General features: G+C 44.0%; 1 protein-coding gene across 1 annotated transcript; it reads left to right on the top strand.

Moving 5' to 3' along the window:
• The first annotated feature begins 1,362 nt into the window (after positions 1-1,362).
• On the top strand, positions 1,363-3,161 carry LOC113543369 (succinate receptor 1-like). The gene has a single exon (XM_026941495.3). It carries the CDS (start codon positions 1,417-1,419, stop codon positions 2,293-2,295), a length of 879 nt encoding a protein of 292 aa, XP_026797296.3. The 5' UTR covers positions 1,363-1,416; the 3' UTR covers positions 2,296-3,161.
• The last annotated feature ends 17,081 nt before the right edge of the window (positions 3,162-20,242 follow it).

The following is a 20,242-nucleotide window of genomic DNA, read 5'->3' as shown; positions in this document are numbered from 1 at the left end:
TGTGCAGCACAGTGGTGTTTTTGTAATGACATAATTCATATTTCACATACAGATTTCATGTTGATTTTAACTGGCAAAGAATAACTCACTGGCTGAAAGCAGATATATATTTTCTGTGTTATTCAGTATATACAGCGGGGACCAAAAGTCTGTGACCAGTAGAAAAAATGCCTCTATTTTGGCTTTTCTAAATTTATTACAATGATTTTTATTCCAAATTATATTATGGACAACAACTTGGGTAAAAAGTAGAATCTTTGAAATATTTGAATAATACATGAATTTCAGAGTTTCTGAGTATTTGGTGTGTCTGCTTTTTTCTTTAATGAAAATGTGCACTCGAGCTGGCATGGACTCCACAAGTTCGTGCAAAAACTTCATGATGCATTTTAGATCAAATCCATCAGCATGTCACCTGAACACATGCTTCAATAGATGAGATTAGGCATGTGGAAAATCTGACCTTTTGTATAAAGCAGTTAACATGGTCAATATCACATATTTGCTTAAATTAAAATAAAGACCCAGGAATAGTGCAGAATCTTAAACATTCACAATATTGAACATTTTCTTTGTTTAAATATTTCAAAACTCTAAAACCTTCTGTTTATTTTCAATATTAAATTGGTCTCAGACTTTTGGACCCCACTGTATGTGTTAGTTTAATAAACGTGTACATTTAGATAAGTTCATATTTTTATTGTTAATGCTTGTGAGCTTAAGGAGTTCACAGGGCAACTCTTTAAACACTGTCAAATTCTAAATTGTGCAGTTTAGCTCATAAATTAAATCAATTTATGAAGCAAAACGTGATAAAAACGCCAAATTCTCACTTTGTGTTTGATCAATGGAATGGATGACTTGTGAGTCATTACATACAGTATATTTAGCTAATTAGATCTGATCATATTACAAGCAAACAGGGTTGAAAGATTAAAGAGAATTAAAGCCCCACACCTGAGAGTATTTAAATAATCTGTTTCTCACCAACTCTAATTATTTTCATTATTTAGAGGTCATCATTTCAGAGCAGACCTAATTAAAACAAAGCATCTTAAGGAGGTCATGAGATTGAATATGGACACATGTGACACTGACTGTGAAGTTTATGCTTCTGCGTAGGTGGATTTTGAACATCTCCTTTTGGATTTTGAACAACTCCTTTTGCACCATTCCACACACATTAACACAGTGCATTAATTTATGCAATAGAGCAATAGAGCACAAAGGTGAAAATTTTTTAATTCACCCAACCAAAAAAACATCATGCTAGCATGATCCCGCAAATTACTCCTACACTGACATGAAAATAGAGCCCTTTATGTCCAGTAATTATATGTACAATAATCTTTGTGGCTGCAGGACAACTGTTCCAGTGTCACCACTCCAATATTAGAGAGAGATTACCTCTCACCAATGTATGGTCTGGAATTTACCATTGGCTTCATTGGCAACCTAGTGGTGGTCCTAGGCTATATCTTTTGCCTCCCTGCTTGGAAGTCCACAAATGTGTACCTGTTTAACCTGTCTGTTTCTGATCTCATCTTCCTGTGCACTTTACCCGAGCTGTCCTACAACTACGCTCACAACCAGAAGAAATTCAATTCTTCACTATGTGTGGTTAATCGCTACATCCTCCATGTGAACTTGTACTCCAGCATCCTTTTCATGATGTGGGTAAGTGTGGACCGGTTCTTGTTGCTGTGTCACCCACAGCGAGAACACATCCTGTTGACTGTCAAGGCCTCGTTGTGCATCACCATACTGAACTGGATCTGGGTGAATGCTCAAATCGCTCCCCTCATTGTCTTCATTATCCAGGACTTGGAGGAAAATGGCTGGACAGTGTGTCGTGATTTTGCGAGTCTGGGAGTGGCCAAAGTTACTCTGATCTACAGTGTAGTCCTCACCATAACTGGATATGTGATGCCACTGGTGGGTTTGTTTCTATCGTCACAGAGGATGGTTTCTGTACTCGTGAAAAGAGAGGAGATGCGTGGGACATCCTTCCAAAGACCAGTAAGAATCGTGAGGTCTGCAGCAATCATGTTTCTGGTGCTCTATACACCCCTCCATATAATGAGGATTGTGCGTCTTGTATCTCGACTTCCTGAATTAAATTTGTCACGGTGCATCATGGACTACATCAATTCGGTTTTCATAGTGACACGGCCAATTGCATATGCCCACAGTGCCATCAACCCTGTGTTTTACTTCCTCATGACAGACAGCTTTAAAGAAGCACTGCAAGACAAGTGGAGGCAGATTAAAAGGATGCTAATGACTGCACCATAAGCAAGTCTGACCTATCAAACAAGGACAGTACTAACAACTAACAACAATTGCCTTGCTTTCGAATCTGACTATGGTGTACAATTATTTACAGATGGGTGACAAATTAAATTACTTAGTTTGTTTTGATGATGGTAGTAAGCACTGTCTAACACTGGCAATTGTGTTGAGATCTGATGACTGTGAAGGCCATAGCATATGATTTACTTTTTAATACTCATTAAACCATTCAGTAAGCCCTTGTGCCCTGTGGATGGGGTGCTGTCTTCTGGAAAGAGACCACTCCCAGCAGGATAGAAATCTTTAACCGTAGAATAAAGGTGATCAGTCAGAAGACCTCTAGTGAATGCAGAGATTATTTTCTCTAAGGCAGACAAATTCAAACTCAAACTCTAGATTTTATTTCACATTATTTTCCATCTTACTTGCACCCCACCTGCAATTCTTTTGCCCCACAGTTTGAATACCTCTGCTCTAAGGCAACAAATGGAGCCAAATCACACCAGTATCCTACTGCATAACAGAGGCACTAGATTTTCCTTTAATTTTTCACCCTTCTGTATGTATGTATATATGTGAGAAGGAGAAAGAGAATTGTAGAAAAATTGCAATGTAGCACAAAGTTTACAAAGAAATAGAATGTTTCAGATAAAAGTTCTTTATTGATCTTTATCAGTTGTGCAAGCAAACACTGTGTGCTATCTGTAGAATACATTTATTAATGAAGTAACATTGTTCCCTGTTTTCTGTCTTGTGATTATATTCACTATATATCATTATATTCTGTAACTTATTTAAAACAATTCTTAGTACTTGGTAAATTTAAATGTTACAATTAGCCAAAAATAAAATACAGAAATGTAAAATAGAGTTATTTGCAGACATGTGCCTGTAGGGGGAGCTATTCTCTCAGCAGTAAAATACTTTTATTCCACTATAACTCGTGGTGTTCCTACTGAATAATTATGAATAAAAAAGGAAGCTTCTTCAATATGATTGTGTTTTCAACAGTTATTGTATTATTTGTATATTTATTTGTCAGTGGAATCCTGCACACCAAAGCAATAATAATAAATGATAATAAATAAAATAAGTACTACTAATAACAACTGGAAGGACAAACATTAACCAGTAAATTTATCACACAGTTTAGTGGAATTAAATGAAGCTTATGTATATTAAAATCTACAATTAACCCTATAAGGAAGAAGGAACCGCTTCTTTCTTGCTGCCCTCTCTTTCTGTGACACATGTGATGGAATTGCCATTAAAGCCAAGTCATATTGTTTTAGGCCATGATTATACTTAACATCATATCCATCTGTATGATGGAAAATTTACTCATTTTGCCAGAAAATCTCACATGACACTCAAAACCTTAACCTTAAATGCTATATAAATTGAACAAATAAATAACTAAAAAAATTAGATATGTGCGTTTCATATCAGTGACCTTAATGGGTTGGAATAGCTCATACTGTGGTGTTGCAGAAAGCAGTATATGGTTTATCCCAAATGTATGGATGTCTTCCACTATAGTTTAACACAATATCTATCAAGTCTAAAAGCTGGCTTCTGAAGCCTTCAGAAAATCAAAAAACATCTGCAATTTGGAAAACCACCCTCCCTCCAGTGGAGAAATGGAGAAGCTACCCACCTCTACAGTGAAGACAGTCTTGAGAATCAACTACACATCACCTTGTGGGATTGATCTACCATACTGTCGGTATAGACTCTGAATTTTTTGCTCCACAGGTAATTATTGAATGTAAACAGTGTATTTTGGTTTGGTTGTGACTGATAAACATGCATGCTGAGGACAAGTGCGAAATATTAAAAAAAACTTTATATGTACAACCTTTATAAGGATGCAAAAGTGTGACATAACGGTGCTGTGACGAGAGACATACTGTATATGCTCTGTCAAAGTAGAAAGGTAAGCTGCTATACATGGGCTGCGATATATGAAATTGTATAACGTCATTAAGTTTGAGGCTGTTATGAGCATGCATGATTCCCAGGGGATTAGTAAATCTTGGGCAGGAATCTACACAGGGCGTACCTCCCCATCCCACTACGCATGAACCAACACAGCCTTGACTGCCTCCCCACAACCCAACAAATGCAAAAAAAAAAAGGCATACAGTTCTACATTACACATCCAGTATGAGTAAGAATATTTGAGTAGCCTCAATGCTATGTGCATTAGGCAACTGCCCATCCTGCCATTTAATAAGCTCATACTCAATATCCAGCATTGACAGCAAAAAGTCTTTGCTGGTACATTGTAGTTTGGAGTTTGTTTTTAATCCAACCCATTATAGAAAATGAAATTTCTCTAGCTCAAGTTGAAAACCATTAGGACCTAACTGACTGCTCATTGGTAAACATTCAGACCCACAAATCAATAAAATTTCTGACATTATCTCACTTTACATTCATTGGTTTTTGTTCTATGATGTAGCTGATTTTTTCCCCCGGGGACTCATTTATAAAAGTTGGAGTGAAAGTGTGTGCACACAAAAACAAAGAAATGGCATGGGCATATATATATATATATATATATATATATATATATATATATATATATATAACTTTGCATATGTGTATGTTTAGGCCATTTATGCTTAATAAATGACAATTTTCTTGAAAACGTGTGCAGGTAAATCAGCCTCTTCTCCCACCCTTTTACTGCCCACAAATATCCTTGCATGAGGAATGCAAATTACTTCATACATATTTAATTTAATTGTTGTCTCATTCATTGTTGAGTGAGGTAGCGGTGAAAATGGCAGAGAAATAAAAAGAGGAATTTTTTTTGGAATGCGAAGTGGAAGTGGTGGAAGTGGACAAAAAGGCACAATTAATGCTACTGAAAACTAGAACTAAAAGGGATCAGCAGGTAAAATGCCAGTGACAGTAAATGAGCTTGTTAAAAATACACTTTGCACTGTTCTCAGCTATTCTCATTTGTCACATGACTCATTATGCTTGTCTTATGGTTGAGATTGGTTAATCAGATTTAAGTGGGTTGTTGGTTAATGGAGATGAGGAGAGGGAGCCCATTCTGATGGGCCATGTTGTGCAACAGATCACATGCCCTCATAGTCTGGCAGGCTTTTTCTGATTGGTATAGCAGCCTCCCACCTGTGGTGCCTCCTCTGCACTATGTGGGTTAGGGATGGAAAAGTACTTCATTTATAGAATTAAATTGCTTTCATTTGTTGAAAACAGATTCATTCTGACTAGCTGCCCTTATAGTAACATGAGTGATTTGCTCCGGACATTGCTGCAAATTGAGCTTTGATCTTGTTCATCCACCGTGTAAAGAACTCGAATGTACTGACTTGTCAGTTCAGTTTTGCCCACTAAAAAGGATGGTATAATGGAGCTTAAGGGTGGCTGGGATATCCCTGACACATCCGCTAATTCTGCCTGGAAGCAACCATTTGCCAGGAGTCCAAGTGTTGTTAAGACATCTAAGCGGACAGGTATTGCCCGGTTTAAATATGAGGCTAACTCAGCACATAGAGAATGGCTCTTGGAAATCTAAATAGGGTCATTAGCCAGTCATCATCGTTGGCAAGGAAATCTTTGTGGTCTCTAAAAACACACTCTCGCCTTATTCGTCAGATGACATTCGTGTGATATTTTAACAATGCATCATTCATTGTAGCCAATTTATAGATCTGTGAATGTGTGAAATTACATCACAGCTGTCTGCAGTCTGTAACTACCCACAATTAACAGCCCATAACAAGCTACTATTTCGTTTCGGGAGGGGATTAAACAAACTGTAAGCTGCAAATAGTTATTTGGTACAACATATTTGAATGCATCAAAACAAGCTAATTAATCATACACAAATAAATAAAGATATAAACTCATAAAAAATATTCTTAGGCTATATTGTTAGTTGTAATTATCTGCACATCCACAGGGTGTCTTCTATTCCCTCTGTCACAGTGAAGAACAACTGAAAACCATGCTGGAATGACATGGAGTTAGGCTTGTGCAGTTTGAGGATGACCAGGTTGAACTAGATAGCGCTAGACAACACCCACACATCCCCCTTTTAAAATTTCATCCCTGTATTACAATAACAGTGGAACTTGTATACATTTTTATGTAACAGAACCATGGACTAAATATTTTATCAAAATGATTTACCTTGTAAGAAAACTGTTTTACTTTAGAAGAAAAATGGAAGACAAGAGCATGTAAAGAGCAGCAGTTTTGATAGAATTTTTTAGTCTACACCAAAAGTTGGAGTCTGCAGCATAGCATCAGTTATAAAGTTTTAAGCTCTCATGCATGAAGTGGCATTCCAAGGATAATTTGGCAAGTGTTAGCCAAAATATTTGCATTGAGCCCAGTGGAAGTACAGCTCAGGCTCCCGAGCTGTGGACTCTACAGATCTATCTTCCACAGATAGATGTTGACTATGGCTTGTTATCCTTGACCACAAAGATTTTGCCACCAACAGTATCAGTTACCTGATTAAAGAATGTAATATGTACTACCAAATGCAATGTCCTGATATAAAATATTTGAAAAAAAAAATTTTAAATATGAAGTGTCTAACCCTGTATTGCTTCTTAAAACTGCATATATATCAATAGGTTTTATTTTCTCAGTGTATTGATGAGTTGCAATCATAAGCTCATACCCACAGCATTAATCACCTAATCACTCCAGAAGCAAATGGTGTTTTCGTGACATCACTGGTTGCTGTCCTGTTCTGAAATCTCTGTAATAAAAATAAAACCTTTTGCAAAGTATTAATCTTTAAGAGAAAGTCAATTTTTTAGATCACTGAAATACAGTAAGTTATGAGTACATCCATTCACTGTGTCAGTGCCACATGGGTATGTCCATTGCTTTAATATTCTGTAGTTGACTGGACCATGGAATTCCTCTCCTCCAGTGAAGAAACATAATGAAGGGCTCCCCTGACACTGAGGCAGTCCTCACCCTCACCTATTGTAGTGTTTGCCTTGTCAAATGTCTCAGCTTCTTTGATCTAAAAACAAAACAAAACAAAAAAATCAATGGAGGATTGATGAGGCAAAAGCTGCATTATGGGGCTGCCACAATCATAACTTCGTAAAAGTTTCATTAAGGGCTTGGAAAAGAACAGTGCCCAATGCCACCATGAATGATGCAGACAGACAACTTCAATCCAATAATTGTGTATTGACTGGTTTCAGGAGCTGAAAAACACAAAAGTGATACTAACATAGCTTCGACTGACAGTAAACAGCTGTAATGTCAAGCAGATAGAGGCTTTTGCCTGGTATCTTGCCTGGTATTGAGGGTCAAATGACAAGCCTGTTCAGGCCGTTCAAAAATATTGCATTGCTGTATAACCTTCATGAGTAACCTGAGATTTTGCCTGAGGATCAAATCAGTGCCTTTTAAATGCTTGGATGCTCCCTGCAAAACATTGTCCCTGCAGACATTAGCACACACACACACACACACACACACATATACACATATCGATTTGGCTGCTGGTACAACACTGTGTGAAATCAACTCTGCTGACCAACTTCATTGAAGTGGTTTTCTGATCAATTCTGTAAAGAGAAATTGGAAAGCTAAATTGTAGCCACATCTATATGTATCCTGATTAGATGAGAAAGATATCCATTGAAATAAATCAGTCTGAAAAGGGTTATAAGAGCCACGTCTAAAGCTCTGGAACTCCAGCAGACCACACTGAAAGCCATTATCTCCAAAAGACGAAAAATTGGAACAGTGGTTAATCTTCCCAGAAGTGACCACCCTACCAAAATTCCTCCAAGAGTGAACTGACGACTCATCCATGAAAGATCACAAAAGACTCAAGTCACAAAAGAACCCAGTGAAACATCTAAGGAACCATGAGCTTTGTCTCATAAGGATAAGGCCAGTGTTCATGATTCCACCATTAGAAAGAGACTGGGCAAAAATGGTATCCATGGGATAGTTGCAAGGCAAAAATCACTGCTTGCCAACAGGAACATCTCAAATTTGCCAAAAAAACACCTTGATGACCCAACTCTTTTGAAATAATATTCTGTAGACTGATAAGTCAACATTGAAAGTTTTTGAAACACATGGGTCCTGGTACATCTGGCATAAAGTTAACACATCATTCCGCAATAAGAACATTGTACCAACATTCAAACATGTTGATGGCATTGTGATGGGGTGGGGATTCTTCACTGCTTCAGGAACTGGATGACTTGCCATAACTGACGGAACCAGGAACTCTATTTTCTATTAGAAAATCCTGAAGAAGGTCTGGTCATCAGACAGTGATCTGAAGCTCAAACAAAACTGGTTTATGGAGCAAGAGTTTTATTTAGTTTTATTTATACAACAATATATATATGATGTAATGCTGTTTAACAATTAATACCATTTTTTGTCAAACAGAAAACTGAGTTCCCCTTCAGGAACTCGAGCTGCGTCGAAACGCTATGGGAACGCCTTCAGCGTGACCGCGCTCTGAATTACATGTCTAATCAGTCTAATTAATGGCGAGACGTCACGGGCGGGGTGACGGAACAACCCGGAAGCATAAAAGCCCAAGTGGCATGCGCCGCGCTAGCTTTCTGTCATTCAGCAAGCGCTTTATGTTATATTGTCTGTCATATTGTTTGTCTATTTTGTGTTGTTGGCTGCATGTCTAAGGCCAAAGACAAATCGAAACACTGGAAGGGCGAGATTAGCGGACAGCGTTTTAGGCTGTGTGTCCCTCCCTGCCCGCGTTATATCACGGGCGATGATACACACAACCTTTGCGTTGTCTGTTTGGGAGCGGAGCACGCAGAGTCGGCTCTCGAGGGAGCCGGCTGCTCGCATTGCGAGCGTTTGTCGCTGCGCGTGCTCTGCTCTCGGAAGGCTCTCTTCGAGGAGGGAGCCTTCACTCGCGAACCTCGCGGTGCTGGCCCCGCTTCTGCCGAGGCAGAGCGGCGTCTGCATTCGTGGGGCTCGCAGCTAGATCTGGTGGAGGGAATGGAGACGGGCGAGCCCTTTTCTCCTTCCTCACCCTCCAGATCTACCGTCCGCTCCCTGGGTTCGGAAGCACGCTCTGCGGTTTCTTCCCCCCGGGGAGCGGGCCTGGCGCTCCGCCTGTCTTCCTCCGAGGAGGTTGACGTGGAGGGCGCCGCTTCTTGCGCCGCAGTCTCCCCAATATGAGGAGCTGCTGGAGGTGGTTTCGCAGGCCGTCGCTAAGTTGAGTATCGACTGGCCCGCTGAGACTCGGGTTTTGCCGGCGAGGTCGAAGCTCGATGAGCACTTTTTGGGCAGCAGACCGCCACCTCCACCCTGGAGCCTGCCGTTCTTTCCTGACCTCCACACTGAGGTGTCGAGGTCGTGGAACAGGCCCTTTTCCGCCCGTCTATTTACTCCCGCCTCCTCTCATTATGCTAACGTGGCGGGGCTTGACGTGGCTGGTTATAGGACGATGCCCAGGGTTGAACAGACGCTAGCATGCTATCTGTCCCCTGACGCGGCATCGTCTCTGAAGGCTCCGGTGCTGCCCACTAAGCCGTTGCGTACCACGTCGGCGCTCGTGGGCAAAGTGTACGCGGCAGCGGGTCAGCTGGTGCGTGTCTGCACACTATGGGCGTCTTACAGGCATACCAGTCCAACCTGCTCAAAGAGCTGGATGAGGGGGAGATGCCGTCTGAGCACCTGGAGGAGCTCAGGCGGGCCGCTGACCTTTCCCTCCGCGCCACCAAGGAGACCGCCCGTGCTATCGCCCGGTCTATGGCAGTCCTGGTGGCGGTGGAGAGGCACCTTTGGCTGACCCTGTCCGACATGAAGGACAAGGACAGGGTCGTTCTTATGGACGCCCCAGTGGCTCCTTCTGGCCTGTTCGGCGACGCGGTAGACTCTGTCGTCGACAGGTACCAACAGGCTCGCGCTCAGGCTGCGGCCTTTCAGCGTTTTCTCCCTCGTCACACTAGTGGGGCTGCCGGGCGGGGGCAGCCCCCTCCATGTATGGTCGCCTCCCATAGGGAGGCGCAGAAACAGAGCGTCACCTCCCTTGCTCCCCCGAGGCAGGACCCGGAGTCTCAACGGTGCTCCAGGCCCGGTCCCTCTGACACTAAAACGGATCTGAGGACCGTTCTTCTGTCAGGGCTGCTGAGGGCGTGCCCCTCTGGGGCGTGGCGGCGATCACCGCATCATACGGTGCCCGTCACGCTTCGGTGCCCTCGGGAGGCCGGTCTGCCAACCCTGCCACCTACGGTGCTTCAGGGCACAGCGGTCTCCGGTGAGCGCTTCTCCCAGCTCCCGCCCGGCAACGTAGCGGGTCTGGGAGGCTCGCGGCCTCCTTGGAGGCCTGCCGAGCAGCTAGCCCAGGCGTTCCCTGTCGGTTCACCGCTCCATGGCGCCAAGCTAGCCGCTTCTGTCATGCCAGAGGTCAGTCTCGAGAGGCTGATCCCCTTAGTGAGCTTTTTGGCAGCATGGAAACTTCTGCCGAATGTGTCTCAGTGGGTCCTGCGTACCATAGAGAGAGGCTACCGAATCCAGTTCGGCTTTCCTCCGCCTCGTTTCTCCGGGGTTCTTCCCACCTTGGTGGGCCCCGTGCAGGCTCTGGTGATGGAACAGGAAGTGTGCACTCTCCTGAGGAAGGAGGCCATCGAGGTGGTCCCTCCTCACGACAGAGAGTCCGGCTTTTACAACCGCTACTTCATTGTTCCCGAGAAGGATGGGGGGCTGCGTCCTATCTTTGACTTGCGGCAGTTGAACCTCTCAGTCGCTCGACTGAAGTTCAGGATGCTCACGGTCACTCAGGTCATGCCTCGGATCAGGTCCGAGGACTGGTTTGTCACGATCGACCTAAAAGATGCATATTTCCATATCTCTATCCTTCACCAACACAGGAAGTTCCTGAGGTTCGCTTTCGGGGGCGAAGCTTACCAGTATCGGGTTCTTCCTTTCGGCCTAGCACTCTCATCCCGCACCTTCACGAAGAGTGTGGATGCTGCTCTGGCTCCTATGCAACACCAGGGCATCCGCATACTGAACTATATCGACGATTGGTTGATATTAGCTCGATCAGAGCAGTTGAAGGTTCGGCATCGAGATGTCGTTCTCACCCACATGAAGAAACTGGGGATAAGGCTAAACGCCGGGAAAAGTGTGCTTTCTCCGGTTCAGAGAACCACTTACCTGGGCGTGGTGTGGGATTCGACCACGATGCAGGCGCGTTTGTCTCCCGCTCGGATAGAGTCGATCCGCACGGCAGTCACGAGAGTGAGGGAAGGCCGGTCACTTACTGTCAAGCAGTTCCAGAAACTGCTGGGGTTGATGGCAGCAGCGTCCATCGTAATACCCTTTGGCCTGTTATATATGAGGCCCTTACAGTGCTGGCTCAAGACCAGGGGGTTCTCCCTGAGGGGAAATCCGCTCCGAATGATCAGAGTCACGAGGCGGTGCCTGCGGGCTCTAGACATGTGGAGGAAGCCTGGCTTCTTGTCTCAGGGCCCGGTGCTGGGAGCTCCTGGTCGCCGCGTAATGCTAGCGACGGACGCATCCCTCACCATTTGGGGAGCGGTCATGAGTGGCCGCTCAGCCCGTGGTCTGTGGTGTGGCCGCCGTCTCACTTGGCACATCAACTGCCTGGAGATGCTGGCCGTGCTTCTAGCACTAAAACATTTTCTCCCGGACCTAAGAGGTCGTCACGTGTTGGTGCGCACCGACAACACGGCAGTGGCCTATTACATCAACCACCAGGGCGTTCGCGCCCCTTTACAGGCTGGCGCTCCAGATCCTTGTGTGAGAGCAGCTTATATCCCTGGCGTCTCAATACGGGAGCAGACGCCCTGTCGAGGCAGGGGCCGATCCCCGGGGAATGGAGACTCCACCCCGATGTGGTGGAGCAGATATGGCGGGTGTTCGGTCGAGCTCAGGTCGACCTGTTTGTGACGCAGGAGACGTCGCACTGCCCCCTTTGGTTCTCTCTGACTCATCCAGCTCCCCTGGGACTGGCTGCTATGGCACGGGCGTGGCTGAGGCTGCGTCTGTACGCCTTTCCCCCGGTCGCTCTGCTCCCAGGAGTTCTGGAGAGAGTGCGCCGGGACGGGGTCCGCCTGTTGCTAGTAGCCCTGTTCTGGCCAGGCCGAGCGTGGTTCTGGGACCTGATTTCCCTTCTCGACGGCTCTCCATGGGAGATTCCCGTCAGGAGGGACCTCCTCTCACAGGCGACATTCTTCACCCCTGCCCAGAGTTGTGGAAGCTTTGGGTGTGGCCTCTGAGGGGGCACAACTCAGAGCTTCCGGTTTCTCAGCCGAGGTTGTTGAGACCATCCTCCAGTCCAGAGCTCCCTCAATGAGGAAACTGTATGCCTTGAAGTGGAAACTTTTCACTTCCTGGTGCGGAGACCGCCGGCTCGATCCTGTTCACTGCCCGGTTGGTACAGTGCTGGAGTTCTTGCAGGCCCGCCTCTCCGTGGGGCTGACCCACTCCACCCTGAAGGTGTACGTGGCGGCCATTGCGGCCTACCACGCCCCTCTTGGTGGCCAGTCAGTGGGCAGGCACCTCCTGGTTACACGTATCCTCCATGGTGCGCTGAGGCTGAGGCCTCCAGTGCGATCTCGGGTCCCTCCTTGGGACCTGGCCGTGGTTTTAGATGCTCTTTGCAAACCCCCCTTTGAGCCTATATAGGAGATTTCGGACCGTCTCTTGACGTTGAAAACTGCCTTTCTTTCCTCTCTGAGGAGAGTGGGGGATCTTCAGGCCCTCTCGGTGGCCCCTTCCCATTTAGACTTTGCACCCGGTTTGGCCAAAGCGTTCTTGTACCCCCGAGCGGGGTACGTACCGAAAGTCCACTCCTCGGCGCCACGGCCAGTCGTGCTGCAGGCCTTCTGCCCTCCTCCCTTTCGGGAGCCCGACCAACGGAAGCTCAACTGTACGTCCACAGAACGCGTATGTCCACAGAACTGCCCTGTGGAGGAAGGCGGACCAATTGTTTGTATGCTTTGGTCCCCCTAAGAGGGGTCGTCCTGCTACTAAGCAGACCCTCAGCCGGTGGATCGTGGAAGCCACGTCCCTGGCCTACGAGTCCTCTGGTCTCCCCTCGCCCCTGGGGGTCAAGGCTCATTCGACCTGAGGTGTGGCGGCCTCCAAGGCCTTCTTGGCAGGTGTGTCCATGCAGGACATCTGCGACACAGCGGGTTGGTCCATGCCCCTCACTTTTACCAGGTTCTATGGCCTGGATATGCGAGCCACTCCTGGCTCTACTGTCCTTTTGCCTTAGCTGTGCCTTTCCCACACTAAGCAGGGATTTGTAAGTCTGGCGGCATGGGCATACTCGTTCCCATAGCGTTTCGACCATGGTTCCCCGAAGGGAACGAGACGCTGCGTCTCGGTGCCACACTTCCGGCATCCCTGCCGCGCTTGCCTCATTCTTGAAAGCTAGCGCGGCGCATGCCGCTCGGGCTTTTATGCTTCCGGGTCATTCCGTCACCCCGCCCGTGACGTCTCGCCATTAATTAGACTGATTAGACATGTAATTCAGAGTGCGGTCACGCTGAAGGCGTTCCCATAGCGTTTCGATGCAGCGTCTCGTTCCCTTCGGGGAACCATGGTTACATACGTAACCTGGAGACATTTTCTAAGTTAGCATAGACACTGCACAGCATGGTCAAAATGTTGGTGTACCTTCAAAGCATCAAGAATGTTAAGCATGCATACTGCACAATTTGCTTCATATAACTCTACTTAGAAATAAACTATAATCTGTTTGATTTAAACAAATATTTTAATAAATTAGCATGTTTTTTCATGTGGGCTTAAATGATACAGCACTACATGATATATACTGTATTTAACTGACTTTAAATAAGAATAGTGAATTTTACTTTTTAAATATTATCAGGAAACTAGTTAATATTATCTTTTAGTCCTCATAGTAAATTTGTGCACTAGAAATGTGTTTTTAAAATAACATTTAACTTTTAAATTATAGCTGTTGCATTTTATCACAATTGGAGAGTAGACAGGGATGAAAATGCGATTTTAATAAAGACAAAGGCAGAGGTATCCAAAACATCAGGTATTGGCCAAAGCGTTCTTGTACCCCCGAGCGGGGTACGTGCCGAAAGTCCACTCCTCGGCGCCACGGCCAGTCGTGCTGCAGGCCTTCTGCCCTCCTCCCTTTCGGGAGCCCGACCAACGGAAGCTCAACTGTACGTGTCCAGTGCGAGCACTGGACGTGTATGTCCACAGCGATGCGATTTTAATAAAGACAAAGGCAGAGGTATCCAAAACATCAGGTATGACCGAAGTCAAAAAACACAGGTGTGGGTCAGGCAATGAGCAAACAGATTAGACTAGGCAAAACAAACTCTTGATACAAGAAACAGACAAAAATCCAAAAAAACTGAACAACGATCACAGGCAAATGGTTTGGTAAAGTCAGATGTAGAGCACAAACTGAGCTTTACTGCTTGGAGATATAGTAAGTGAAAGTCTCTTTTATAGTGTGTGTGCTAGAGAATGTGTGTGACAGGAAACAGGTGTGCATGATTAGAACTTGGGTGAATGTGAACGTGCCGGTGGAGTGTGGTGCTGGGGATTGTAATCCATGGTGGCCATGTTTGTAGGCTGTGGTGTGTTCTGGGAACTGGACTTCGTGGCATGCACACTCCGGCAGCACAGTGTTTATGAGGCCTCCCCCTCATTCAAGGGCCTGGGTTCTCAGGGTCACTTGACTTGACTTGACTTGATTCGCATGGAATTCTCAACATAAACCGGGGTCTAGTATGTTGTGTGCAGGAACCCAGCTCTGTTCCTCTGGCCCATATACCTCCCACTTGATGAGGTATTCCAGTCTACCATTTCTGTGCCGGGTGTTGAGAATGGTTTTCACCAGGTAAGCAGGCGGATTAACAGACAGGAGGCTAGTGGCCAACGGACAGGGGATGATGGCTTTTAAGTGGGAGATGTGGAAAGTGGGTGAAATGCAGCTGTGTCGAGGCAGATTGAGCTTATAGGTGACGGGGTTGACTTGTTTGAGAAACTTGTATGGACCTATATACCTGTGGTTTAGCTTTTTGCAGGTGAGGGGTTGCCTGAAGTCCTTGGTTGATAACCAAACCCAATCTCCTGACTTAACACAGGGGTTCTCTCCCCGGTGCCGATTAGCGTTGGATTTGTGGATTAGTGTCATCTGTTTGAGACATTGGTGTGCATACTCCCATACTTGCTCACTTTTACTGAACCAGTCATCCACTGCTGGTGAGGCTGTGGGGTTTGTGTGCCAGGGGAACAGGGGAGGCTGGTACCCAAGTACGCATTGAAACGGTGTTAGTTGGGTGGAGGAGTGCCGTAGTGAGTTCTCAGCATACTCCGCCCAGGGAAGGGACTGGGACCAGTCTCCTTGGTTCTCCGCACAGTATATTCTCAGGAATTGCCCAATGTCCTGATTCAACCACTCCACTTGGCCACTGGATTGCGGTTGATAGCCGGAGGTTAAGCTGACGGTTTTGCCTAGCTTAGCCATAAAACTGGACCACACTCTAGAGGTGAATTGGGGTCCCGGTCACTGACAATGTCTTCCAGGATTGCAAACCTGAATATCTGGTTAAACAAAAGTTCTGTGGTTTCAAAGGCAGTGGGCGTATTGGGTAGTGGGACTAGATGTAGGGACTTGGAGTATCAATTTAGGATAGTGGTGTAACCTCTGGATTCAGGCAGGTCAGTGATAATACCAAATGCTATGTGTGACCAGGGTCATTGGGGCATGGGTAGAGGTAAAAGCTTGCCGGCTACGGCCCGGTGTATGTCAGTTCGCATGTTGGGCCACCAGTACTTTTCCTGCAGCAAGTGAAACATAATCCTGGTTCTGAATTTGGTGGGCAGGAACCTACAATTCAGAGGACAAGAATGAGGAATTTGGTCCTGGGGCATGAGGGCAACCTCCCAGTCCATGACACCCACAAAGTATGATGGTGGAAGGATGGACTCTTCACTGCCCTCTCTCAGTATGGTAATATGCATGTGAGAAAGTGCACCTGCTTTAGTATTTTTGGAGCCAAGTAGATAAGAGACGGTGAAATCAAATCTGGCAAAGAAGAGCGATCAGCGTGCTTGGCCAGGGTTTAGGCTTTTAGCTGTTCTGGGGTACTCCAGGTTCTTATGGTTGGTAAAGATGACGAATGGGTGCTTGGCTCTCTCAAGCCAATGATGCCACTCTTCCAATGCTAGTTTGACATCAAACAGCTCTCGATTACCAATGTCATAATTTTGTGCTACTGGGAACAAGTTCTTTGAGAAAAAGGCCACTGGGTGTAACTTGTGCCTCTCACTGAATCGTTGCGACAGGACTGCTCTGACCATCGTTTCACCGATCTGGGTATTTGAGGATGGGTGCTGTAGTAAATTTGGTCTTGAGCTGCTGGAGGGCTTTCTCTGATGAGGTGTTCCAAGCAAGGCACTTGAGCAGTGATGTCAGAGGGTGGGCTATAGAACTTAAACTCAGAATGAAGCGCCTATAAAAATTGGCAAAGCCTAGAAATCTCTGCAAGTCCTTTACTGTTCTAGGTGGTCCATGGACACCCTGTTAGGGTCAATGACATTCCCCAGAACTGAGATGGTGTGCCTGTGAAATTCACATTTCTCCCCTTTGACGTAGAGCTGATGTTGTAGGAGATGTTGGAGGACCTGTCTAACATGCTGCATGTGGGTTTCCAGAGAGGAGGAATAAATCAGGATATCATCCATGTATGCGATCATGTATTTCCCCTTCATCTCTGGAAGAATGTTATTATTAAGACACTGAAAGATGGAGGGGGTGCTAGATAGCTCCCATAGATATGGCATCACCAAGAATTCATAGTGGCCTGTGGAAGTACTGAACGCTGTCTTCCATTAGTCCCCCTCTCTGATGCATACCAAGTTGTAGGTCCTGCAGAGATCCAGTTTTGTGAAGATACGGGCAGACCTGAGATGTTACAGAGCCACTGGGACTAGTGACAGGGGATATCCGTACTTAATGTTTACCAGGTTAAGCCTCTGGTAAGAGTGCCAGCTCCAATGGGTCATCCTTGATGGCATGGATCTTGTGGGGGGTGAGGTAGCAGTTGACATGAGAGTTTCAGGTGGGTCACGGTATCCTGATCAATGAACTTACCGGCTGCTCCGGAGTCTATCAGCACTGTCAAAACAGAAGGAGCACTACTGTTGTACTGTGACGTGTAGCTTAAGAGATTGCTGAGACATAGACTGGCTCAGACTCACCGGATTATAGCGGGTGCTGGAGCTCCCGCTTGCGGCGGGACCTGGCATGGCAGTGGACCTGGTATGAAGTGGGCATTGTCTTACGTGATGATCAGGGCTACCGCAGTAAAAGCAGCGGTGTAACATCAGAATCCCCATGTGGTCTTCTGCTGCTGTAGCACTGATCTGCCTAAGGGTTCAATGTGTTGTGGGGTCTTTGATGCTTTTCTGCACACAACAGTTGTAAAGAGTGGTTATTTGAGTTACCACAGCAATCAGCTCAAACCAGTCCTCTCTCATCACTCTCATCAACAAAGCATTTCCGCACAACTCTAGATGCTCACTAGATGTGTTTTATCTTTTGCACCATTCTGTGTACACTCTAGAGACTGTTGTGAGTGAAATTGCAAGGAGATCAGAAGTTTCTGAAACCATAATATAGCCTATATAATATAACCATAATATAATAGTGACATTAATTTTATAGTTCAAAATTCAGGCCACCAGTAATGAATATACATGTTGCTTCTGATATTTGTAGAATGCTTTTTGTCTTGTGATTATATTCACTATGTGTCATTATATACTGTAACTTATTTTAAACAAATCCTGGTACATGGTACATTTAAATATTTTCCAAATAGCCAAAAACAAATATAGTAAAGTAAAATAGAGTTATTTGCAGACATGTAACTTTAAGGGGATCTACTTGAGCTTCTTGAATACGATTGTGTTTTCAATACATTTATTTTTTTTCCTTTGTTTCAATTAATTTAGTTATTATTAAGCAGTTATTATTAAGAATATGCACAGCAAAGTAATAAACTGGAAGGATAAACATTAAACAGTAAAATTATAATAAAAGTTAATAGGATTAAATAAATCTTGTGTATATTAAAATCTGCAATTAACCATAAATAAAATGAACAAAATTTCAGGAGTTGACCTTGTTGACCTTTCTGATAGCCACATAACATGTCATTTAACATATTTCACCCTTTTTTTAGAACACTCAATTTTTAGGTGAGCAAAAGTATAGGAACAGATAGTCTTAAACTAAATTAAATAAATAATACAATATTTCTCTCGGCTCTCTGGTCTTCATGTTGGTTTATCATTTTTAACAACAAATGCAGTCTTCACAGGTAAAACCCAGTGTTCACCCCAAGTGTAGACATTCAGAGCTTTAATTGTTTAAACATTCATTCTAACAGAGCACAATTGGTGCTAGAAAACTGATAGAAAATGATAGAAAATTTATTTGCATTTTGCCTGAAAATCATGTGACACTCAAAACCTTAAGTAGGTTGCTAAATAAATTGAACAAATAAGGATCATTTCAGCATTTGAGGACAATCTCTTTCCCTTTGTCATTTTAATGAATAAAACATACATAGTTTATAAACACATAAAGCCAGCTGCATAATCAATTTCTGCATATTCTTTGTCAATAAAAACACTCAATATCTGTTATTATATTTTCTTTTTTATATGTTAAAAATCCTTTCAGAAGTTGCAAACACAGTAAAATTACTTAGTCAGTGGATAACAACTAAGAGTATTTACCTTAAAATGAACTAATATTTCAAAAATTAAAAGACTGTTAAAAAATGCAAGTTTTAATTATACACAGAAAATGATTAAACAGCATATTTTAATGCATAAATAGTGCAAAAAAATATAATTTTAAACTTGTCCTCAACTTCCTGTTAACCCTCTTGTAATGGGGAAAAAAACTGCAGGAAGTGGCACTCTGTTGATTTAATTTGCATAACTTTATAGACGCGACTTCATTTCATTACAAAGAAGCATAACATGCAAAGAATTGTAAGTTAGCTCTTTTTCTGTCACTTTTTTTTTTAGACATGTTTTTGTACATTTGACACACGGGGACAAACAGAACTTGTCAACCCTGTTGAAGGTAAACAATAAAACAGAAACAGAAAACAATAAAATATTTGTAAAATTAAAAAAAAAAAAATACCATGTGCTTCACCACATTGCTAGCTATTGCAGAGTTAGCATGCTAATCGTCAACCTTGTTACTGTCAACTCTGTTAGTGGTCTTTTGTAACAGGGTGGACACTATTGCATTGTAGCCATGGCTGGCACACCAAAAAAGCCTAAGTTTATTCACAGTAAATTAAGAAAATGAATTCACAATTGCATTCTTTTCAAATAGTTAGACAAATGTTTGCATTTAATTTCAGTGTATATACAGTCTGGTCCATAAATATTGGGACAGTGACACAGTTTTGGTAATTTTGCCTCTGTACACCACCACAGTGGATTTGAAATGAAGCAGTCAATATGTGACTGAAGCGTAGACTTTCAGCTTTAATTCAAGGGGTTTAACAAAAATATTGCATTAACCGTTTAGGAATTACAGCCATTTTTTACAGAGTTCCTCCATTTTCACAGGCTCAAAAGTAATGGGACAAACTAATATAATCATAAATATTAGGATTATTTTTATTACTTGGAGGTAAATCCTTTGCAGTCAACGACTGCCTGAAGTCTGGACCCCATGGACATCACCAAATGCTGAGTTTCCTCCCTTGAGATGATTTGCCAGGTCTTTACTGCAGCCATCTTCAGTTGCTGCTTGTTTGTGGGTCATTCTGCCTTCAGATTTGTCTTCAGTAAGTGAAAAGCAGCTCAGTTGGGTTGAGGTCAGGTGACTGACTCGGCCATTTAAGAACACTCTTGGGCTGCTTTCACAGTATGTTTT

The sequence above is a fragment of the Pangasianodon hypophthalmus genome, chromosome 21 (genome assembly GCF_027358585.1).
Source record: "Pangasianodon hypophthalmus isolate fPanHyp1 chromosome 21, fPanHyp1.pri, whole genome shotgun sequence".
Taxonomy (NCBI): Eukaryota; Metazoa; Chordata; class Actinopteri; order Siluriformes; family Pangasiidae; genus Pangasianodon; species Pangasianodon hypophthalmus.
Note: the sequence above shows the minus strand (reverse complement) of the source record. Positions and strands in the feature narration are given on the sequence as shown.